This window comes from Festucalex cinctus, chromosome 11 (assembly GCF_051991245.1).
Source record: "Festucalex cinctus isolate MCC-2025b chromosome 11, RoL_Fcin_1.0, whole genome shotgun sequence".
Lineage (NCBI taxonomy): Eukaryota > Metazoa > Chordata > Actinopteri > Syngnathiformes > Syngnathidae > Festucalex > Festucalex cinctus.
The window spans coordinates 28,567,050-28,591,332 of NC_135421.1; the positions used below are offsets into that span (position 1 = coordinate 28,567,050).

General features: G+C 45.1%; 3 protein-coding genes across 7 annotated transcripts in view; 2 read left to right on the forward strand and 1 right to left on the reverse strand.

Annotated features, from left to right (window-relative positions):
- The window catches only part of bcl9 (BCL9 transcription coactivator), a 34,978-nt gene extending 15,438 nt beyond the window's left edge, over nucleotides 1-19,540 (forward strand). For both annotated transcript variants that reach the window (XM_077536931.1, XM_077536929.1), the window contains exons 3-10: nucleotides 7,759-8,214; nucleotides 10,368-10,681; nucleotides 11,612-11,719; nucleotides 11,834-12,020; nucleotides 12,374-12,467; nucleotides 12,560-14,735; nucleotides 16,142-16,414; nucleotides 17,143-19,540. In XM_077536931.1, coding sequence (XP_077393057.1) covers nucleotides 7,934-8,214; nucleotides 10,368-10,681; nucleotides 11,612-11,719; nucleotides 11,834-12,020; nucleotides 12,374-12,467; nucleotides 12,560-14,735; nucleotides 16,142-16,414; nucleotides 17,143-18,176 — 4,467 coding nt within the window. In that variant the 5' untranslated portion in view covers nucleotides 7,759-7,933 and the 3' untranslated portion in view covers nucleotides 18,177-19,540. The remainder of the gene's footprint in view (nucleotides 1-7,758; nucleotides 8,215-10,367; nucleotides 10,682-11,611; nucleotides 11,720-11,833; nucleotides 12,021-12,373; nucleotides 12,468-12,559; nucleotides 14,736-16,141; nucleotides 16,415-17,142) is intronic.
- A 131-nt stretch (nucleotides 19,541-19,671) lies between these two features.
- Nucleotides 19,672-24,283, forward strand: part of gja8a (gap junction protein alpha 8 paralog a) — a 35,537-nt gene continuing 30,925 nt past the window's right edge. For both annotated transcript variants that reach the window (XM_077536935.1, XM_077536936.1), the window contains exons 1-2: nucleotides 19,672-22,919; nucleotides 23,054-23,265. The gene's annotated coding sequence lies outside the window, so the exon portion shown is untranslated. The remainder of the gene's footprint in view (nucleotides 22,920-23,053; nucleotides 23,266-24,283) is intronic.
- Nucleotides 20,305-24,183, reverse strand: acp6 (acid phosphatase 6, lysophosphatidic). Of its 3 annotated transcripts, none has more exons than XM_077536934.1 (11): nucleotides 24,017-24,183; nucleotides 23,040-23,235; nucleotides 22,804-22,932; nucleotides 22,582-22,712; nucleotides 22,403-22,482; nucleotides 22,240-22,327; nucleotides 22,013-22,145; nucleotides 21,835-21,935; nucleotides 21,635-21,727; nucleotides 20,697-20,862; nucleotides 20,305-20,619 (listed from the first exon to the last, which is right to left on the reverse strand). In XM_077536934.1, exons 2-11 carry the CDS (start codon nucleotides 23,226-23,228, stop codon nucleotides 20,494-20,496), a joined length of 1,236 nt encoding a protein of 411 aa, XP_077393060.1. In that variant the 5' UTR covers nucleotides 23,229-23,235; nucleotides 24,017-24,183; the 3' UTR covers nucleotides 20,305-20,493. The 3 variants fall into 3 exon arrangements, with proteins under 3 accessions (XP_077393060.1, XP_077393058.1, XP_077393059.1); XM_077536932.1 differs by lacking the exon at nucleotides 24,017-24,183 and adding an exon at nucleotides 23,945-24,006; XM_077536933.1 differs by lacking the exon at nucleotides 24,017-24,183 and adding an exon at nucleotides 23,316-23,529.

Genomic DNA, 24,283 nt, shown 5'->3' on the forward strand with positions numbered 1-24,283 from the left:
GATTTTCTTTACGAAATGGGGTTAACCATAACTACCCAGAGTAATGGACTCAGAAACTGTGATTCATCATCTTAGAGACCCTTACCTAGATAGCAAAAGTCCAAAAAGAAAGCTATTTAATAAGTCACACGACACAATTGCTTGCTTGAAATTATAGCTGAACCTGTATGTTTGTACAGGTGTTTGTTTAATTCCCTCCTCTTCCTGTGGCTACAGAGAGCACTACCTGGCCAGTTGCACTGTGTGAAGGGTGCTTTGGGCCAAGAAGGAACCTGTTTAACTTTCAGAGCAGATTTCGAAATTTAGTTTCGCCTCACTTAACTTGCTTAACTTGGATAGACGATTGTACTTCAGCTGAGGTTACATTTATATCAGTATCTGTTTTATTTGCAAGTTCCTGATTCAATGTGTTTTCGGAAAATCCTTATTCATTCTTGTGTAAAATCTGAAATTAATATACTGTATATTAGGGGTGTGTATCTCTCCACAAAAGACTATTTGATATGATTCTCGATACATAGTCTATGATGAGTTGACTCTTTCCCCCCCGGCTTTGTTTCGTGTTCCTGACTGAATTGAACTTCCTGAATTTGTCATCAAATGCAGAGGAATCTCCACTCTGTTGCCTCCCAGCCGTAGCGACAGCCCGACTTGGAGTGAAACTACAGCAGACACCGATGTGTATTTGTTATGTGTATTGCGCACAGGTTCGAAGGCAAACGCACGAGCGGAGCGCCGCCGTAACGTCTCCGCGTGAGCCTGAAGCAGAAGTGTACTGAGGCCTTAAGCGTCAACACCTCTACCCCCGTCAATAATTAGTAATCGCTGCCCGGTGTGCACACTCCCATCCACTGTTGACAAACGATGAATCGTAACGATGGATGTCGTTCATCGTCCCCAGGGGAAACTTTGTATCGCGGTGTATGGAGTTAATTAAAGTGTTCCGGTTTTCTAGTTTTGGAAGGAATTTGAATTGAATATTGGCAGTACCTTTAACACGTTCAGACAGACATTTTCCACCAAGCAGTTCAGTTTGCCATGGTGCAGTGTGGATCCATTCAACCCTGATCAGGTTTGTGCTTCTACTGCAAGCAGCATCTCAACAAAAGGGGTACTGGAAAGTTGGGCCAGATATTGTGTGAAGATGAATAATAGAAATGTGATGAAATGCATACCGTGCTGAACCATTCTGCATGGTATGCATTTCATCACAACAAAGTGTATCTCTTCAGATCATTTTATTATCAATTGTGCTAATGCATGATCTAATTACGTTTGGTTCTTCTTTTTAGATTGATGAAAATCCTTCAAGTCATTATTTGTCATTATTTTTTTTTTTTTAGGTGTTTTTGTGTTCACAAACAGTTTGGTTTGAATGGATGGTCTCATTGACACACGATTCAGTTTGCTTAATAATTTAACTCCCAAGTGACTGCGAGAAAGGAACTGGCGCTTTAGTTGGACCATGTTACACATGTTCGTGTTGGGCTGATTTTCCACTCGGTATGTAAGTGACTCTTTGTCTTGTGTGAAGTAGCGGTGCTTAGCCACAGATGCAGAGAAGGGATGCAGATGGGCAGGGCGAAGTGTGCGCACGTTTGTGTGTGTGTGTGTGTGTGCGAGACGCGGATCAGTGTGTCCAATGCCAGTCCGGCTGGCTGCTGGAAGGGACCGCCGCTCGTGGCGCTGTGCCCGGACTCCGCCAGCAGATGTGTCACTTGTGAGTCAGCTGTGCACCGCTTGTATCGCCGCGTCTGAGACACAGGCGCCCACCTGGGCTCTCAGCGAAGAGAGCAAATGGTGTAATAACCCCTCTCCTCCTACGGGGACGTCTGTGTCACACCTCCTCGCCAGTCTCTCGTTGTCCCTCGCCACTTCCATCATGTTGATGGACGCGTTGCAGCTTCTGTCACCATGAGATGACAAAATGTGACACTACACACATGTCGTCTCCCCAGGGATAGAAGAGCATTGAAAACCCACTGGTGATGGGCGTGACCATGGGGTTGGTGGGGGGGCGCCTGACAAACGGACTGAGGTAGTAGTTAGCTAATGCTATGTTTGCGTGACCTTGCTCATGGCTTTTTTTTTTTCCCTTGTTGTTGTTGTTGTTGTTGTTGTTGTTATGTGTGCTTACAGCTGGTGCTGTGACTGGTAATGAACGTGACGCTAATGGAATTAGTATTGGTGCAACAAATGTATGTTTTGTGATGCTTCAATAGCACTGTGTACTCGCAAACGCCCAGACTAAACACTCTACACACGTGCACATCTTGTCGGTTTCAGTATTTACATTCCGTTAGCAGTATAGTTTTCAAAATTCTCATTTACAGATACGTTTTTAAATGTAAACAAGTGTACGTATCAATTACACAGTTGTCATTTGAATTAATTGCCTCAGTTGTAAACAACCCCTCAGACTGTGATTTGATTTCAATGAATGTTCAAAAGAAAATGCTGTGCGATTTGCCTTACTTGGTTAGATGGACTTTTTCACTCATGTAATCCATGCCTATTCTTTCATAAATTCATTAGCAATAATTTTGGAAGGAGTTCCCTGACAATTGGGGAAAATAGATTATTTTATTTAAAATTATGTTGAACGTGTGAGATTGATTGATTGTTGAATCATGTTGAAGCAATCGAGGAAACTATGGCAAATTGAGAGTCACTGTTGATTGCTGCCGAGTTTCTAATGCTGCATCGTAAGTATTGTTCAAATCGGATTTGGCAAGTGGATTAATATTTTTGTCCCCATTCAACTTTAATGGGGGGGGGGGGATCACATATCTCGCTGACATCGGGCCAAAACCTCATAAGTCACAATTTGGCAAATTTCACATTTTTATTTATTTTATTTATTGACCAATCTAAACTGTTGAAAATGGCGTGCTCGCTTTGATGCTGCAATGTTAATAGTTGAACAAACATAACATCTTTTGGGGTCTCCTGGGAAGTGCCAATTTTAGAGGTATTAGTCTTTGACCCAATGCCAGTAATATGAGAAAAACATGAAAAAAATCATGTCTCTTGATATGTTTCTATCTATCCTATTCCCCCCCCCCCCAGAACGTTTGAAGCAGGTTGGCTTCAGGAGGGCTCAGGCACTTCCTCCTACTCATGTCAAGTTTGTCACGTGTGATCTCCCATAAATGTGTGTTGCTGTCGGTGTCTATCAGCTCTACTGCCGCCCGGCATTCTTGACATTTTGTGTGTCACGTTTGAGTCATGATGCCGTGTGCAAGGGTGTGGCATCGCCTCCATGGATGAGCTTGCTGCCGTTCCAGAGTTTTGATTCTCAAGTGACTTTTAGTGTGTTTTGTGGTGTCTGCCATCAATTGCAGAGGAGGAATGTGGGAAAAAAATAACCCCCTGTTGATGTACATGTTTTGCTAAACAGTCGTCGGTCTGGCAAAGAAACAAGAAGCAGCTTACTGTGTGTTTGCCATGGAGCTTGATTGTATTAGTGTGAGAGGAATACAGGAAGTGAAAAGCACGGAACAAGGAGGAAGATGGCCTTTTTTACCATTAGCATATCTCAATGATGGCTTTGCAACCTTATATACTATAAATTCTCAGAAAAGCCAAATGTAGCTGATTTGCCCTAAACAAATAAAGGGCCTAAAGAAGAAATTGTTGATGGCTACAGAGCTTATTGAGGGCTGGGATGGCAGCGATACTTATTTGCGACTGAATTGCAAAGCGGGATTTGCATAAATAAGGCTGAAACGTCGGCAGGCCCAGCCGACGGCAGCTCTGAAAAGAAGCCGAACACGATGTGTTTGTTTTTGGTTCGGCCTCACCGTAAGAAGTGTCAGAAAAATTCCAGGAAGTGAGATGAATTAAAGTCGGTGGGTTTAATGCAAGGCCAACGACCCTTTTCCCCCCCCTTGTCGATCCCACACCATTAACCCCAAACACGGGTATAAATCCTCCCATCTCCCTTCCGGAGCAAGTCTGGTGACGTAGCTCAGACGGGTCGTGCGCCAATCCCAAGATTGCCGTGACATATGCGTGTAATGAAATGCTACCATTTAGTGAAAACTCACTCCAAACAGAAAGAGAACTGTGTGTGTCTTCTGGTCCAGGAGCAGAAGTGAAAAAAAATGCAGGTAAAAGCTCATTTGTAGATCTTACTTTCATTTACTGTTAACTTGCATGCAACGATGCTCTGATGTCTTTTATTGGAGATGGATGAAGCAAATGCACCTTTTTATGATGCTTTGTTCTGTCCTGTATCTTACAGTAATTTATCACAGAATTCCTTTACAATTTGTCAACCATGAGATCTTGTCAGCCACATGGAATTCAGCAGTTTCAGCCTTGAAGCAGCGGTGACGTAGTTGAGATGCCTACAATAATCAAACAGTTGATTTGAAATGTGACAAATTTGGGCACTAATGTGAAAATGATCGATGAATCGTGTCTTCACGCAACTCAAGCTAAATGAAGTGTACTGCCGATTTCTGGACTTAATTTGCTGTCCAAAGACAACAAACGCAAACCTCGGCAATGGGAATTTGCGCTGCATCTATGCGGAGCGCCAAAGTGAAAGTGGCAACTCCTCCATGCAGCATTATTATGCTCAATATGACTGCCGTTGAAACAGGAATTTACAACATTCAGGGGAAGATTCTTACATGTGTTTATTTTTTTACAATACATTGATTAATTCAATGAGTTAAAGGATATTTAGGCAAATATCCATCAATAAAAGCAACAAGCAGCCTGATTATTTTAATCCAAATTACTTTATGGGCTAAATGGACTGTTGCAGCCATGAATGTGCAACATAAACAGTAAGCGAGACGGTGACATTTGAATTGGAAGAAAGTGAAGTTTCGTAGTACATATTTTAAGGTTCCCCAGGCTGTTGAAGTTCGCATGTCAATACGTCTTCAGCGCTTCAACACTGCAGTCTCGGAAGTGTGTGTTTTCAGCCGTTGGACTTGCCACTAGGCTGCTTTCACTTGTTGACATGCTCGTATTTCTTAACAAGAGTCAGTACACTCCAGTTAACTTTATTTTGTTAGCGTTGGCTTGTATATTAGAATATTAGAGGTTTGGTTCAAGCCTCAGGCCCCGCTCTTCTGCCTTTTTGTTTGTTTAAGCAAAAAAAAATGAAATGGTTGTATTTGGAATTGTTGAAAAACAAACTGATATAATGTAAATGAATATAAAAGCAACATTTTTGCAACCATTATTTTGCTGAGTTAAAATTTAACTTGTTGGTCACTGAATATTTCTCCGTAATGCTAATATGCAATATTGTCCAGCAATAAGATTAACACAGGTTACAAGGGCACTGACACGATGACGCCCTCATGGCACTCTAAACTTGATCCTGGCATTTCAAATTCATGTTGTTCGACAACTAATGCGGAATTCTGACCGTGATAAATGAACATTTTTGATATGTTTGAGAAATCGAAGTCTGCATCATTACCCTTGCCTCCTTTTTAAATATTCTAATCACTAGACACCACTGAGGGTGAAATATTGAAATTGCCTCCCATCTTTCTTTGAAGATCATGATGAACCACGCTTCTATTTCATTATTACCTCATTATAAACTCTAAATTGCCTCTACCCGACTTTTGTTTCCGGACTGGGATGAATGCATATTGACAGTGACATTAACAAACCAGCATCATCAAAAATCACTTTTTTTGTGTGTGTGTGGTGGGGTACATTTTGCATACATCCTATTTACCACTGATTTGTAAATAATTGTGCAACTGCATCACAGTGTGCGATCTGTATTGAGCACACTGAGAAACTTTCACTCGATGCAGCGTCTCATTTTTATTTATTTTTTGCTTATTGCGAGGTTTGTCCAAACAGTGTAAATTGGACACATAAGGGTCCTCTGTTCTTGTGCTCAAGCAGCCTCCTTATGCTCACGTGACTTTGCGATACGTCCAGCGTAGACGTAAATCACTTTGCTTGTAGTAGACTGTTGAGCGATTAGTGCTGCTTGCTGCTGCTGTTGCTGCTGCTGCTGCCGTAGCAGGAGTCTTGTTTTTCTTTCTCCTCATTCCCAGTGACAACCCCCAACCCCCACAGAACCCTCTCCCGGACACTCAAACGGTCCACCTCCTCCTCCCCAGGAGAACTCTGGAGCCAGTTACAATGTCGAACGTTTTGGAAGCACTCCTAAATATTTTGGGGATGACAATGTAATTTCACTGACTGGGTTGCGTTCTCATGCAATCCTTCTGCTTGCTCACCAGTACACAAAAGCTAACACCCTCACACACACACCGTTACACCACAGTGTCTGCTTCGTTGTGCTGCACTTAAATACCTACTTAACCCTAAAACTCTTTTTTTTTTTTTCTTTTTTTTTTTTTCTTTTTTTTTTCAGTTGAAAAATGAAGCTGGTTGGAGAAGTTAAGCATTTTGGAGCTCAATTACGCATTATCTTTTAATTGAGACGAAGTGATAGACAGCACAGAGACTGACTGTAGTAAACATAAATGTTTACTACTATATGTTTTAAAAATAATTACAGTTAAGTATTACATACGCTGATAGCTGTAAACATGCCAAAAAAAACAACTTACTATATTAGTATATATTGTCGTTGTTGGGTGGTAATAATTTAAATAACATTTTGTGAATTTGTAAACGTTGTATCGTTTTCAATAGTAACTGTATACTAGTTCATAACAGACCCACGTGGGGACTGACCAGTAGTATCGATTTGCAGGGGAAAATATATGGAAGTGACCATATTATTCACATTAGTTCCACCTTCGATTAATAAAATGAAATAAAATAACAATAACAATAATGTGGGGACTGACTAATTTAGAAAAATGATGAAATCGACTATGCACAATAGGTGGCTTCAGCCCGACAATGACTTACGGACTGCTCTGCTTGAAAGCATGTACCGGGACGGTACTTTGTTAGAGGTCGCTGCTTAAACTAGCTCCACCCTATTCACAGTCAATTTTGTTAGTCCAAGTAGTGTATGTCATGGAGCAAATAAAAATCTTTAAGTAATTAAGTAGCAGACCAATTAAGTACCAATTGGCAGTACCAAGAGTTGAATGTAGCCTTACTTCTCTCCTCTCAAAGCCACGCCCCTCTCAACCAACACTGTAAGAACGTACACGGCAGCCGTTCTTAGTCACGACTGCTGCATTGCTAACATGCCTTTTTAATGATGGAGTGTCGTGTTTTTTAGCTTTGTTTTGGCTCAAGACCTAACCTGAGGTAAAGAAGCCGCATGTGCATGGCAACCGATTAGCAACACGCCTCGATCACATCTTCTGTCTCTAAGTTATTCCTGTCAAGGGGCTCTTTGTTTTTAAAATCCATTCGTCCATCTATTTTCTGAACCGTTTATAATAATTACATCTTAACAGTGGTCGAAGCAGTCTTGAAAATCCAAAGAGAGAAAGCAAAACATTTTAAGTGAATTATTTGGTGACGACGTTGATGTCTCGTGATCTTCATGATGAAAGTGTTTAATAACCAAAAAAAAAAGAAAAGCAAAGCAAAATGCATGCTCAAAAAAATGATTTTGATGCTTGCTTAGGTATTGAGTGACATCATATGGCAGCCCGGTCAAATTTATTTCAACTTTATAAGCATATTTCTCTGTCATGTTCTGAATTGAATGTTCTGTATCAACTTGAGAGGTTCTACTACTGTTGTATTTAAGTTTTGCTCAGACTAAAGTCTCCTGTTCCATTTTTTGTTAACAACCTCTTTTTTTTTTTTTTTTCTCTCCTTTTTTCTCCGCAGTGTGCCCAAGGGCCATTGAAAGCCCCCTTGAGGAGTTTCATAAATACACAGTGAACGAGAAAAGACTCCTGGACTATCGTTATTGTTTTTACACATTTTCTCTTTCGCACAAACACGCCACACACAAACAAACGGGCGGGCGCACACACTCACATAGACAAGGAAGTGAGGGAGAATGTTGGAGGTCCAAGAGGAGAGGCCAGCGGCGGCAGGTACAGCAGCGACACATTTTAGCAAGAAGGAGCGCGGCAAGAAGGAGCGAGAGGAGGCCAAGGACGGACGGGGGAACCTCAGCAACCTCGGCAATCCCGGCTCCAGGAACGCCCGTGCCAAGGCGCCGCTCGCACACGGGGGCAGTCCCCACCAGCACCTCACTTCGCCCTGTTCTGTCGTCCTGGTAACCCCATCAATGCACTCCAATAGGCTAAAGAACTCCCCATCCACCAACACACAAAGGTGAGTGGAGCAACAGCATTTAATGATGCTGGGCATGAATTTTTATGAAATTAAGCATAGCATATTTATCTGCTAAGTGCATTGAGGAAGTACATGTAACATATTTAACTTTTCTTAAACTGAAAATGTAAGAAAATATGGAGCTGCTCCACTTGTATAGCAATAAAAACTATTTTTTTGTTTTCTTGCCACATTCCTAAAACATACACATTTAAATTGTCTGTAGGTGTGAATGTGAGGGTGAATGCTTGTCTGTATGTGCCCTATGATTGGCTGGTGGCCAGTTTAGGGTGTCCCCACTCATTTTGGGAAGTCAGCTGGGATAAGCTCCAGTTCACCCGTGACCCTAATGAGGACAAGCACTATAGAAAATGGATGGATAGACATTAGTGAGAGTTCACTGATGTTGCAGGGCTCTAGACTGAGACCAATTTGGATGCCCAAGCACCCAGAATTGTCAATGGTACGCCTTACAAAATATGTAATTTAGGCGTTTTGTAGACTGAACAAGCAACATCAGCATGGATATTTTTGTTCAGGTTATTTATTGTCCCTTTATAAACACTAAAAAATGTTTCAGCTCAAGCTACCGTTTTATTTTGTTTGAAAAAGGACAATCTATCTTTGTTTCATTGACAGGTGATTGGCAATTTGCATTGTTCGTATGGATGTGAAGAAAGTGCTCTAAATTGGAGTATTTAAGTTTGGGTTCTTGTAGGACAGACAGTAGTAAAATTGAGTTGGTCCAACCTCAGCATGTACTTGTGGCCTCAAGCAAAGGTCCTCATGTGTGATCCGGAGATGTCCCTGAGTTCAGGGAGTGCATTGTCTTTGGAACGTTTCCCTGCAAACTCATGCTTGAGTCTCTGGAAACAGCTGTCTGGACTGCCAAAACTCTCCCTGGCGCTCCCCTGCTTTTCTGCTCGTAGCAGCCCTCATGTGTTTGTACATATAGTGAGCAAGGCTGCGGTTGTGCTTTTTGGACTTGTTGGCATTCGTTTCACACTGCTCGTACAAGTGTGTACGAGGGCAAGTGGGAGGGAGGGATTAGGGTGTGGCAAGAAAGTTCTCTGAAAGTTGGATTTGTCCTGCTCGACGAGACTGAGCTGCTTTCATAGTGAGCTAGTAAGACAGCAGCAGTCATTTCTACAGGCCTGATGTCTGCAATGTTGTGCTCTTTTCATTGAGAGCTTTAGATGAGGTAGAACATTTCACGGTTAGAAGCTTTATGCACCATATGAAAAAAAAACAAAAAAACCCCTACTACAAATGAGCCCTCCACGCTTTTAATTTGCACCAAATTTGATTATGAGTAGTGGGGCTCGACCAATTCAGCCGTCCGATTTAATCGACATTCTCTCTTAATCAACTTACAGTACAAAACATAAGACAAAGATCTTATATTTGCCACCCCCCATAAAACAAACAAACAAAAAAATAAACACTTTTTGTCTCTGTTGTAAGTCTGCTTCCCCTTTGAGAGGTCACAGTTTTGTTTTGTTCAGGCCATCCCTTGTGAAGTTTGCATTTTCTTCCAGTGCTTGCTTGGGTTTTCTCAGCTTCCTCCCACAATTGAAGACTTTAAATAGTCCGTAGGTGTGCCCTGTAATTGTCTGGCGATCAGTCCAGGGTTACCCAAAATAATCTAAAATGGGCCGACAGAAAAAAGATGGATAGGTTGGAGGGCTATGGATCTCTCCAATTAATATCTACAGTATCTTGACACTTGTGATATGATTCAAAGACAGTTTATTTTAAAGTGGAACTACAGTATTTGATTAGGTTCTGTTTATTAAGGATTAGAATTCGGTTCAATACGGTATGTCTGATTTTGAGAGGGTATGATTCAATGACTTTCTTATTGTCGTTTTACAATACGGATGGACTTGTTAGTAGGCTACTGTAAATGTGGCGTTTACTTCATGGATATGTCGCTAATAAAAGACGATTTGGTACGTAATTACGTATGTCAATATATTTTACAGTGGAATGTTTCCATTTGGTCCAATCAAATGTATTTTTTTACACACTCCTCTCTTTCCTAATAGAAAATAATCTTAGAATAATCATCTAGCACTCCTCCACCTCCATTTTTTGTTCATGCTCATGTACAACTAATATGTTTTTGCTCTTATTTATCTTCCTTGCATCAGCCCTAAACCGAAGACGGAGGCCATGGTACGCTCACCTCCCGTCATGTCCCCCTCCACCGCCTCCCAGATGGACTCTAAAATGCCCAATCAGGGTAAGCCAGGGAGCGCTGGCAGCCAATCGCAGCCCTCGCCCTGCGATCCCAAGACCCTGGGTGCCAAAGGAGCACAAAGCGTGGCAGGGGGTATCGGGCTGAAGAACGGCCAGAGCTTGACCTCTGGCCCCAGCTCCAAAGTGAAAGTGAAAAGGGAGCGAAGCACATCGGTGGAGTCGTTTGAACAGACGGAGAGCGGAACGCCCACCAGTGAGGAAAAAGGTAAGGCAGCTTATAACGGCCGCTTGATTCATGTTGAGCAGGTTTCAGGGGCCGGTATTACTCAGAGGCCTTGTAAAGATTTGCTGTCAGCACCTATGATTTTATAGGTAAATTACACCGCCTTTCTTTGTAATGAAGCTTTTAACTGCTCACCGTTGGAAGAACAGAACAAAATCAGCAATGCTTGAATGCTGTTTTGTCTGTAAGTCATGCCGACCCTAAGTCAAATCCAGTAGCTATAGACGATTACCTCTTATTGGGGGTGGACATAATAATAGCACAATCGATCTGTGAGTGAAGTGTTGATGAATTGCCTTTTTAAAACATTTGTGACAAAATGAAGTTGCACTACTTGGCCTCGCTGTTGACCGAATCTCAATTAGTTTTCTGTCTAAATAAGAATAGCATGCATGACTATTAGCTATTAAGAGTTGAGCAACACCAGAGTTATATAATTGAAATCTTGACTATGAGGAAACTGGATGTTAAGTTGACTTTATTATTAGAACCTGATTGTTTGACTTGTATTGTTTTATAGTTGTGGGCTAAAAGTGTTTTTCATATAACATTTCCTGTATGATCTTACTATGTTGGAATAGGCCATTGATGGACATTGTCGCTGTTGTATAACGGAACTCCATCGTAAAACGAGGTCCCATTACCTTTGCTTGTTTACTGTTAACTGTATGTTAAAGATTTTCAATCATTTCGACTAATGTAAATAATGTGCGCAAAAGTTTAATCGAAGTAACTGGATTCTTGGCTATTGAAAGGTTAATTCAACAACCAAGAGTCCAGTTGTCTTGATTTAACTTTTGTGGATCTTTTTTGTTTATTCTGTACCACTCTAAAACTGTATATACACATGCCCGCCTCTCATTGTTTCTCATTGCCATGTGTAAGACCACTGTTGGTTTTCTGTTTGTGCAGACAGTAGCAGGGTGAAAAGGATGTGTGTGGCAGAGAGGAGGCAGCCTTACAGTGGAGCCGACTGGTGCTCCGGGGGAGAAAGTGATGAAGATGACAAAGGATTCTTCAGTAAGTGTGCTTTCAAGCATGTGTTGGTGGTTCATCTGTTGATCAATTCCACGCACGACTGCTTTGCAACACGTCCTTAAAGCCGCGTCATCTCGTCCTGTTGTCTTTCCGCAGACTGTAACTCCAGCGACGTGAAGCCACCGGATTCTGTCACCCATTCTACCTCCAACGCTGGACTCAGCCGCTCCTCCACGCCCTCCCACAATTTACTGGGAGGTCAGGGCTCTTCGACGGAACCTGCTAGTGGCCAGAAACCAGGCTCCAAGCTCGTCTATGTTTTCACCACTGAGATGGCTAACAAGTAAGGATGCCTGAAAATAACAGGATTCATCCTCTGAAAGTGTGCGGCAGAATTGATTGCTGGAGTGAAAGATGGCTGGAGTGCTTCACTTACTTGCTGCGATGAGTACAAAAAAAAGCAGTGGAACATAAGGAAGTGTTGAACTAGAGTGTTAACAAATCTATTGATTACAGAAGCAAATGGAAATGACATCCTGATGCCATTAAAGACCAAATATTTTCCCACAATGAACTCTCTAAGAGGGTGTGCATAATATAAAATGGTCGGCTATTTTCTGATCTTGTCATGATCACTGTCCTATCCACTGCCACTCGGATAGAAATAATATATTCTGCTTTCCTTCTTGTCTTCAGGGCAGCTGATGCAGTTTTGACTGGTCATACAGAAAACATCATCACCTTCCACATGAAAAACATCTCCAACAGCAAAGACAAAGCTCACCTTCTGGTAAAGACATCCTAATATCCAACACATCCACATATTCACCTCTCTAATCATGTTTTGGTTCTAACCGTGTTTTATTTTTTATTTAACTAAAGAACAATGCAGCAAACGCCCTCCGAAATGACTCCAAGCCTTCCCAGCAAACGCCGTCCCATGGCCAAGATCCAAGCCACCAGCCTGGATCCAAGCCGTCCTTAACCGGCATGGCAGAGCCGCCCCAAGCCCAGTCTGCAAACCAGGGAAGCCAGTCTGGCGTTCTTCCACAGGATGGCTTGTCAACCGCAGGCATCGAATCAAAGAATCTTCCCGGCGGTAGCCCCGGCAACAACGCAGGCCCAGTTGACCAGACACCCATGAGCCAGTCTGAGGCGGGCCTCAATGCTCCCACAGCAGGTGAAGTAGGGCAAGGCGTCGGCCCCGGGGGGCCGGGCCTCACGCCCCAGCAGCAGCAGCAACAGTTGGCTCAGGAGCTTTTGAATATGGAGGCCAACACAGAAGGTTTGTCCCAAGAGCAGTTGGAGCATCGCCAGCGCTCGCTGCAGACGTTGCGAGACATCCAGCGCATGCTTTTCCCAGATGACCGCGACGCGCCCCCGCCTGGGCCTCCGCAGTCTCACGGTGGGCCCCATGACGGAGGCCCCGACGGCCCTCCACGGAGGTCCGAGCCAGGCCCGTTGCAGGCCATGATGGCACAATCTCAAAGCCTTGGACCGCCAGGTGGGCCAGGAGGACCTCGCCCGCAAGGTCCACCCTTTGGCCCTCCCCACGGGCCCAGGGACATGCCCCCTTTTCCGCAGGATGAAATGGGTCCCCACATGGGGGGCCCGGGTGGCTGTGGAGATGGTGATCAAATGACCCCAGAACAGGTGGCGTGGTTGAAGCTGCAGCAGGAGTTTTATGAGGAGAAGCGAAAGAAGCAAGAAATGCAACATCGGCCGCTTCCTCCAGACATGATGATGCACCCGCACGGACCGCGCGGCATGATACGAGGACCTCCGCCGCCCTACCAGATGGGCCCAGGAGAGATGTGGGGAGGACCAAGCGGGCCACAAGAACCTTACCCCGAACGCATGGGCATGGGCCCTGGGCCCGGCCCGAGAGGCATGCCCCCCCACATGCAGAGGATGCCTGGCTTCTCAGCAATGATCAATCCTGAGATGGAGGGGCCCCCGCGGCCCGGAATGGGCTGGCCCGACGACATGCCGCCTCGTATGGGAGACGCTCGAGGGTTTCCCGGTGGTCCGGCGGCCATGTTTTCTGGCCCCGGTGGTCGAGGGGAGCGCTTCCCAAACCCTCAGTCAGTCCAAGAAGCAATGTTCCACCAAGGTATGGGAGGAGAGAAAGGCCTTCCCCCTGGCATGATGATGGACATGCAAAGGATGATGGGCCATCAAAGAGGTGGAATGGAACCAGGAAATGGCATGGGAATGTTTCCACGAATGCCCGGTGACGGTCCTATGAGCCCATCGTCAAGGCTCCAGGCAATGGGGGGTCGAGAAATGGGTCCCGAGTTCGGCATGGGTCCTGGTCCAGGGCCTGGACCTCACATGCACCCTTCCAAGCTGCGAGATCCTCCAATGAACATGAGTCCAGATGAGATGATGAGAATGAGAGGAGGCCCTCCGATGGAAAACATGGCCGGGCAAGGCAGGGCAATGCAAGGGCCGCCCTTCCCTGAGCAGCCGCAACCCGGAGACTTTCCTATGGGGCCTGGGCGACCTTTCCCAGGGGGTCCCGGGGGAATGAGGGGCCCGCACGGAGAGCAACCGTTTGGCCCGGAACACAGAGCCACACCAACGGGAGGCAATGGTCGCATGAACCACCTGCCCCCCAATGCCGGCCCTCCACAGGGTCAAAGAGGGCGCAAGCCAGCAGATCTGAATGTCCAAGCAGGTGGGGGCAACTCTCCCAGCGTCAACCCGCTCAAGTCCCCTCCTCTGAGGCAGGTGCAGTCTCCCATGATGGGCTCACCCTCTGGAAACCTGAAATCACCTCAGACGCCGTCCCAGCTGGCCGGCATGCTCACGGGTGCCGCGGGCCCCCAGGCCCCTCCGGCACCCCCGTCGTCGGCGCCAATGAAGTCGCCGCACTCCATGATGGGGTCAGCGGGAGCCTCCCCCGTTCACATGAGGTCTCCTTCTCTTCCCAATCCCTCGCCGGGATGGGCCTCCTCACCAAAGCCGCCCATGCAGAGTCCTGGAGTGCCGCAACAAGGTGGCAAGCCCCCTCTCAGCCTCACCTCACCAAACATGATGGGGAACATGGAGCAAGGTATTGTAATAGTTTATTATTGACTTATTATTGATTACCGTAAGTTTCGGACTGTAAGTCACTGCGGAGTATAAGTCGCACCAGTCAAATAAAAATGCATCTGCATCATAACATATTATACAAACAAGTTGCTCCGCAGGTCACATTTTTGCGGGGAAATGTATTTGACAACAACCGAGACCAAGAACAGCAGTCCTTAGATTTGCACCCAAAACCCTGAACTGGAATCCCGCGACACATTGTGGGCAAAAGTAGAATCCTGGTCGGTTACTGCTCCCAAACTTACTGTTGCATCAGGAAGCCGCATGCTAAGCTAGCAGTACATCACACGTTAGTTGCCGTGACAACTGCTTCTTCTTCTTCGTCTTTTTTCTTTTTGTGGTTGGCAAATACTTCAGTTGCATTACCGCCAACTTTTTTAGCTTGCTAAAGAAGGTGTCCACCAGTGGTAATGCATGACCACAACTACTTTTTCCATTTCTTTTTCTACTTTATTGCAGAGAAGTTGGCAAATACTTTTGGTGCTTTACCACCACCTTCTGGCCACTTGCAGTAGTACATCAAAAGTATTTGCTATCGCTCAAAAGAAAATCAACACGATTTGAGAACGGTGCTTTTGGTGGAAGTTCAAGCTCTAATTTTAACATATACGAGTCACAACTGAGTACAAGTCGAAAGACCAGAAAAACTATGAAAAAGTGTGACTCATGGTCTGAAAAATGTGGTTAAATCATGTTGTAGTTGAAGACTCATACATCATGTTTAAAAAAAAAAAAAAAACTACAACTAAAACATTCATCTTAATCGCCTCATCTACGCAATTGCATGCATGCATGTATTGTTCAAAACGTAACAGCATCATATCAATTGGTTGCAATTCAGCAATTATTAATTAAACACAAATTACTTTTGTTTTCTCTAAAGTCCCGTCGGGGTGTTTTTTAAAGACAAATTTACCACCGAGCACACCAACTGGGGTCACCCCGCTCATTTTGGAACAACAGGCGTAGGAAATGCCGTGCATTGACCTCATACTGACCTGCGCAGCCTTCAATGTATTCATCCGCCGTTACATTCAAGGCTCAAGTGCGGTCCAAAGAAATAGTGCGTTGATACGTGATTAATGCGACATTTTTCTCTGATTAATTAATCTATTCACACTTTAATTTTGACAGCCCTAATTTATACATAAAAATATTAGTCTGAAAATGAAAAAATCTGACTGGTCCTGTTTCGAGACATTTGCCCATACGCTATCAATGTCAGATCTTTATCATGGCTACGCAGTCCACTGCCTCCATCTTGTGGTTCTACAGTTCACACATAAAGTGCCAACATATAAAATAAAGGTATATGGCAGGAAATCCCAATGTTTGATTGATGTTTTCGCCCTCGCAACCACGCAGGTGGTAATGGCCCTGCTTCTGCCCCGCCTTCGTCTGGCGCGCCGTCTGGCCCGATGTCGCTCCCGGGCAACGTGCCGTCGGGCAGCCCTTACGCCATCCCGCCCGAGCCCACTCTCTCCCAGAACCCGCTCTCCATCATGATGTCGCGCATGTCCAAGTTTGCCATGCCCAGCTCCACGCCGCTCTACCACGACGCCATCAAGACGGTCGCCAGTTCCGATGACGACTCGCCCCCGGCGCGCTCCCCGAATCTGCCTTCGGTCAACAACAACGGTAATGTTGCAGCGCAACAACAAACGTCATCGCCCGAGGCACATATTTTTCCTCAGAGGAAATTAATTGCAACAAACGTCACAAAATTACATTTCGTGTGCCAGTGATCATTTTTGTGAGATTTTACATCTTATGTTAATACCCTCATATGTGGGAAAGGAGAGCCACAGTAGCACTTTTCAGCCATTTTTTGCATTGATGAAAAACAACTTCACACAATTACAGTGGCTACTATGGCTCCATGCTATGAGCTAGTAAGTTAGCATAAGTTAGCAGTCACATTAACATTATTGTTGGAACGTGGATAAATGTTAAATTATGACTATGATTTCGTTTTTTTTTTTTTTTTAATAACCTTTCATCCAACCAATCCACCTCCCGTCTGTCCCATGTGTTTGTGCTGTGTCACATGACAGCATCAGACGTGACAGATTAGCGGAGACAAGATTTGACAAAATCACATAATTTTCGTCTCGTTTTTGTTCATGGATTAAAATGTCCATAGATTTTAGTCCAGTTTTTATGAAGTGCATTTTCATCTTGTCTTCATTAGTTGACGAAAATGCATACTGGTTTAGTCCACGTTATTGTTTATTAATGAGGGTTTTCGTCTAGTCTCGTTTTAGTCTGTGGAAAAATGTATTGATGAAATTATTTTTGTTTGAAGTTTTGTTGACAAAATGAACACTAGTTTGTGCTAAGCATTATTTCTTTTGTCTGCCAACAAGGTATGCCGATGAACCACCAAGGGAATCCCCGCATGATGGGACCCGGTAACGCCGGACCCATGCCGGCCCTCAGCCCCCTCGGTATGAACCCAATGGGATCGCAGCCCCTCTCGCACGGAATGCCCCCGCAAATGCCCTCTCCTAACGCCCCCAACATGGGCCCCGGTATGATGCCTCACGGCATGATGATCCCCCCGAATCCGCAAGACCCCGGGATGGCCAACCCCCAAATGATGCCCCAGGGACGTCTGGGTTATGCCCACCGAAACCAGGGCTACCCGCTGACCCAGTCGCCGTCCCAGCAGGGCCCCTTCTCCCCGCACAACGGGCCCGGGCACCAAGGTTTCCCCGGTCACCCCATGGGCTTCCAGGGAGAAGGCGGGCCGATGGGCGGGCCGATGGGCGGGCGGATGGGCAACATGCCTCACGGGGGCGGGCCGGACGGGGGCATGTGCAAGCCGAACACGCCCGGAGGACCCGAGTTCAACAACATGCAAGGCGGCTTCAGCGAGGCGGACCTTCACGAGGTGATGCGGCCGGGAGCGTCGGGCATCCCCGAGTTCGACCTGTCGCGGATTATCCCGTCGGAAAAGCCCAGCCAGACTCTGTCCTACTTCCCCCGCGGCGGAGGGGACAACCCCGGAGGCAAACCCTCGCACCCCTCCGGCTTCCCCATGCAGGCCATGATGGGCGACGGCCCCCCGAGAATGGGAATGCCCATGCAGGGGATGGGGGGGATGCCGGGGGGGCCCCAAGACATGCCCATCGGCAACCCCGGCCACAACTCCATGCGCCCGCCGGGGTTCATGGGCCAAGGCATGATGGGCCACCAACCCCGGATGATATCTCCGGGCGGCCCCGGCGGGATGATGCCGGGACGGCAAATGGCCCACCCCGGCCCGGGCGGCTCCCCTAACATGATGATGTCACTGCAGGGCATGGGCGGCCCGCCGCAGCAGACGATGATGATGGGGGGCCAGATGAGGCCGCGGGACATGGACATGGGCTTCAGTCCGGGCCCTGGAATGTTCTAATCCGCAAACTTCTGGGACGGCGTAAGATGTCTTTGTTACATGGGAGGCGCGACGTGAGGAAGTATTGTCCAAAAACGGTGGATGTACCCTGGAATCAACTGAACGGAGACCCCCGCCCACGTCACGCTCCTCGTGGACTGCGGGGGTCTTCTTCCCATGGAGGTGGGAGTACTTTTTGCCACAAGAACAATTTTGACTTATGAACTTCAGAATGTATGGAATTGTTGTGCATTGATTTCACAAAAAAAGACAAAAAACAACAACTGTTTTTGTGTTTTTTGGGGGACTTTTCATGAGGAATTGGACAACAAAGAGGAATCAACCTTGCTCGACGTCAGTATGGAGATGCTACAGTATATGTCCATCTTATTTTTATTTTTTTTTTACCTTCTCCAAATTAAGAAAACAAAATCATGGACGCGGTATGGAACAGGATCGAGAAGATTTAGTGCTTTGTGAGGACTTAGAACTCCATCTTGTCTCCATTGTTTTTGACTGTTTCTGTACAGTATATACATGTGAGCGAGTGTAGTATGAGTGTGTGCGTGCGCGCGCGCGTGTGTATAGGCATTCTATCAGTGACCTCTCGACTCCTCCTCTTACCTGACTTTACTTGGGTGGGAGGAAGTGCCCCCTCCCCTTAAAAAAAAAATGTAAAAAAAAAATACTGTACTGTTTACCATTGGTGGGCTATTCGAATATTAGTCTATTTTAATTTCCTTTGTAACTCCAGTGTATAACAAACCAAACTATGACCTCATTAAGATAATAGTATTAAAAAAAAGAAAAGAAAAAAGCACAAACATGGACCGTCTGCGGAAAGCGTTGTCTTTTTATTTTTCACCACATGAAGTGTGTGTGAGGGGGGAGAGGAACCTGGGGGGCTTTGCAGCACACGATACGACACATTACTACAATTTGTGCTCCAAAACTTCCACCACTTCTTTAGCCAGCGTCAATCTGATTGCTAATACCCAGATGTGCTGTGTGTGTTCTTGTTCCCGTTTTCAGTTTTGTTTTTGTTTTTCGACTCGCTTGTTGACTCTGGGTAAATCATTCCCACAGCAATAATCCCTCCCTCCCTCCAACGGTCCGCAGAGTGGAGTTGGCTTCAAAGCCGAATCCAGGTATGCCAGGTTAACATAGAACTAGAGCTAGCTAGATCTGGTGTAACGATTATGGAAAGCGAGGCCGCGGGTGAGACGCCAATGTAAACGCGCGCTGCTTTTTACCATCCAGTTGACTTCCTCTCTCTTTTTCTCTGTTGTATAAGCTTGTCATGTGTTTCTCCGTTGGCTTTGGTGCAAATAGTCTACCAGGGCTGTGGTGATGGACTACAAATAAAAAGATATTGTTTTGGTATATACATGTCGTCCGTTGCGTGTATGTTGTGGCTCCGTCGGATGCTCGACAAAGATCTTCTCAACCTCTCAATTTTCTTTCCTTGATTCACCTTTTCATCATTTTTTTTTTTTTTTTTTTTGTAGGGTATCAGTGACGGCAGAGTGACGATAGCCATAAAACAGGAAACGGAACTCGCAGAGACAGGAAAACATCTGGTTGCTCGCTGCAATTCGATTCGTTTGGTGGGTATCGATGAGAGCGACATCATCGGCCGAGTCGAGATCGGTGTCGGCCGATGCGCACGCCAACTCATTGGACATGTAAATGACGTTCTAATGATGCAAGTGGTCCGGGCTGGCCACGCCCCCGTCGCCATCTCGGGCTCTCCCAGGTTGCAGCGTAAGACGGGATTTTCTTTCTCAGGTTGGTTGCTGCACACAACCATTCACAAGACTCGAGGTCGCGACTGTATATTTGATAGAAAAGCAGATTTCCATTTACAATCATGGCCCGACCAATTCATTTAATTGGCCTGTATTTTCTCTTTTTAATTCAACTCTTAAAGTCTGAAAATGGCTGGCAATTAAAGTTGTTAAAAAATACAACATACGCAACATAAAAAAAAAAAAAAGAGGACATAAGTTTGATATGATAAGAATTGTTCTCATTGCTGATCAGGTGTTCTAGTTAAAAGGCCAATTCAGATGTCATCTTTTTAACTGAGAATACGATGCGTGAAAGTTCTGCACTCCCGTTTCCATAACAACAACACTTGGACAGAATTTTCTCCCGGCTTGTTTATTAAATAGAAACACACTGCAATTGTCTCATGTTGCACAAGTTCATCTATGTATAAAATAGTCGTCTAAGTCTTCCCGTGAGGAATGAAGCGACATTTTGGTTTGTCAGCAAAACCAAAATCATCTCAACAAGTGCTAAATGTGAACATCATGTGTAAATGCAACAAACGTGTTCAGAGTTTCGATGTGTTGTTGCAGAGCGAGCGGTAGTGTTCCACGCTGAGCGAGTAGGCCGAAAGCACCTTGTGGAATTCCTGCAGGGGGCAGTAGACTCCACTGCAGCCAGGAATGAGTTGATCCTGCAGGAAAGAAACACTTTGAGATCGGTCACCATCAACAACTCGATTGTGTGATGCTGGCATAGAAGAAATCGGACCTGGCCCATGTAGGACACTTTGACAAAAGCCTCCTTGGTGCGCCGGTGCTCGTGCAGCTCCAGCGTGATGTCGGCAGCGTACGGCGGCCACTTCATGTCGAAAATGCCCAACGCCATCAGGCACGGGATCAACGTGGTGTCGTGGGCCGAGTACAAGAACAACTTCCTGTTTGGCACACGCGGCCAGAAATGAACAGCAATTGGTGCTCTCAAAGTTCAAATGTTAACTCATTGATTAATTAATCACAAAAAAAAAGATCGCATTGATCATGTATTAATACAGATTAATTGCACTATTAATTTATTCTTTCTCTTGACAGTGGATGGTTCCGTTAAAGGTAGCACAGGTTGCGTTTCAGCAATAAACATAACTACATGCATTCAAGTAAAGCATTTAATAAACGCGTAGGACATTCACAGTATTTGTTCATGTCAAACTATTTTTTTTTCCCATTTTAAATTATACAATAATTACCTGATTAGAAAAAGAGGTGGCTGAGTGTGCGCAGTGGATCAAAATTTTTTGAAGACATCCTCATAATATTAAATGTCGAGAAAAAAAATAAATACAGGTGATCTTCAAATTTGGCGGAAAAAAAAAGCCTTTTTAATTAAGTGATTAATCAAAATTAATTGATAGCTATAGTAGGAATATAAAGTCATTTAAATATTATCAATGGTAATAGGAATGTAAAACAATTTACAAATGGGGTAAATGGAACAGAATGAGAAAATATGCAAATTAAAAGGAATACAAATATCATCTCTAATGTCCAATAAAAAGCACGTACCTCAAAAATTGAGGTTATATTATCCAAAACGCTAAGAAAGTTTTTCTTGTTTTTTTCCAGATAAAAATACTGAAATAATAGTTTTGGTTAAAAATAATTTTGTTTAATATTAATATTGCTTCTACTGGAAGCAAAACCAAATGTAACCTGCTGGGCTGTGACGAGGTTCCTCGTAGCTTCTCGTCAATGTTACGCAAGAACATATGCAGCAGAGGTCCCACGCACAACTGCAAGTTCTCCCTGTGGAACCGAAAAAAAAAAAAAAAAAATAAGATGATTGCATCACGCAGTCCTTGTTGACTCTGATTAGGATTGATAAAGAGTCGTTCACTGCAACAACGGCTGACCTCTTGCTAGGCTGATAGCAGTAAAACATCATGTCGACGGCTCTCTGCTCCACTCGGCTTCTCCACGCCGACAGCGCGGGCGGACACGGCAGCCCGTGCGCCTGACAATACGATTCAGCGATATCACGACTCCGTTCGCAATGATCGAAAAACAGATTTGCCCAATCGAGCGTCGCACCTCTCTGGCGACCATGTCGTCCCTGATGAGGATGAAGTCCACGTCGGATGTGTCGCCGATGGCCAGATCGCCCCGGATGCTCTTCAGGTCAGCCGCCATGTCCGGCAGGAGGGTCGCCTCTTTCAAGCGGGGGCTGACACACGCACAAACGCCCGTTCTTCATTTGGGATCCTCCAAAAAAAAAAAGACTCATCAAATTGCAACGTTTGCGTCACGGTGGTGCAAACCTGCTGAGCATTCTGAGCAGCTGACATCCGTGGTAGTTGGGGTAGAGAATTTCCGACTCGGCGTCTGTGGTTAATATGGGAACGGTTTCTATGGAAGCAGAAAAAGAAACGTTTAAAAAATGCTGATGAGCCGACAACAGATGATCGAGTTGTGCGTGTGTACCTTTTTGTTTTTGCTGGTAAAGCCCCGCCACCAGGCACTTTGCAGACTCGATGGTTCTTACAATGTTCGTAGAGCGCACACTTGACATGGGAAACAACCAATTACAATCTGACGTCATTTCCTGTAAATATTGTCTTTTTTTTTTTTTTTTTTTTTTTTTTACACCAATCCACACTTACGAGACCTCACTGGAGCAGAAGGTCGTACTGAGGAAGGGAACCTTCTGGACGTATCGGCCCCTCAGCTTCTCGCCCAGCTCGTACAGCTGCTGCATGCCCAAAGTGGTCAGCTGACCCGCGAACACGCCGCCCTGAACGCGGTCGACAGTCGAGAGGGAACTTGAATGGTTAAAAAAAAAAGAAACTTGACGTCCTCAAACGTGACAAAGGAAACCTACTCACGCTAAGCGTCTTCTTCCTGTAGCTGTCCTCCAGCGGCGATGGCGGTCTGGGCCCCCCCTCGAGGTCCGTCACCGCGTAGTTGATGTGAGTGTGAGACGGAGGCTCCAACAGGGCAGGTAACCATTGTGCCTTTCATACGAAAATAAGATCAGCAAATTGGCTGACATATATATATATATATATATATATATATATTTTTTTTTTATCATAAAATCAATTTCTTTTTCTTTTTTTACCTCCAACACATCAGGTATGGATTTAAGCGGCGTGCGAGCGCCGTGTCGAAACAGCACTTGAACCAGTTTGAGCTCGTACGGCGACGCTTTGGAGCCGCCATCCGCGTTCCTTCGCCTCCACCACAACACTGAACCGAAGGCGATGGACGCGGAGCCGACGACGCCCACTCTGGTCCAAAGTTTCCGCATGGCTGTACTGCGAAAAGACAATAAAAAAAAAAGAAAGGTGAGTGTGGATGAGGGGCTTGAGTTGAATTGTTTTTATAAAAACTTAACTGAATTTGTGCAAACATGATTCAACGCGTAGTAATGAGTTTTTATGTTTGTTTATAACAATTCCCTGGGGTTTTATTTTGCCTAAACTCCCCTTCTCCGAGACAGCAGAAATATTCAACCAGGTGTAAAACATTTGGTTTAATTGTCATTAATGACTGAATTCAACAATGTCCTAACATCTTACAGCAAAGGTTTACGATATAAACAATTTGGACCTTTGTATTGTCCCATATACAATTACGACTTTGCTACTGCGATTGCGTACATAACGTACAAGCTCATGTTACGTCACCAGTGTAGTGACGACACTCCGTCGTAAACGGAACCACTCGGTGTAAAATCGCCAAGTAAGAAGGTGTTAATTTTTCCCAGTGTGTGCATGTGTATTCTACATTTATTGATCTGTCAAAACTTCTTATTGTTGCAATGTACGTTTTCATTTGCGGTCGAGCAATGGCGTAACAAACTCTTGACGTTTCTCATCTCAAATGACAGCTCAACCACAAAGCAGTAGTCGTCTGCCAGCATGCAATGTTGTTGTAAATTTTTGCTACTCAGCCGGTTCGTTGCTAGCAGGCAAGACTGACGATGCAAACGTCAACGTTTTGCGGCATGGAAATAAAACTTACCGGCAAGTCAGCAGAGCTAACGGTGACCACATACAAAATGGATACGTTTAACTAACCGAAGCGTCCACTTACTTGAGAACTTCGAAGTAAAAGCTCAAATGAAGACTGGAGTTGTCAGCCTTCGCCAGGAAGTCACCTCTGGAGCCGGTTGTGGTTAGGACATTCCGGGATATGTTGAGCAGAGAGTACCGGTGTTCGGCGCTTGGTGTCGGGTAGAAAACTACATTTCCCAGCAGGCATGCGCTGCATTCACTGTTTTCGTCATCTTGAACTTCCCTTCCGTATAACGCAATTTCGTAAACGTGTTCCGAGCGGATTCTTCTTGTGGCATGTGCCAGG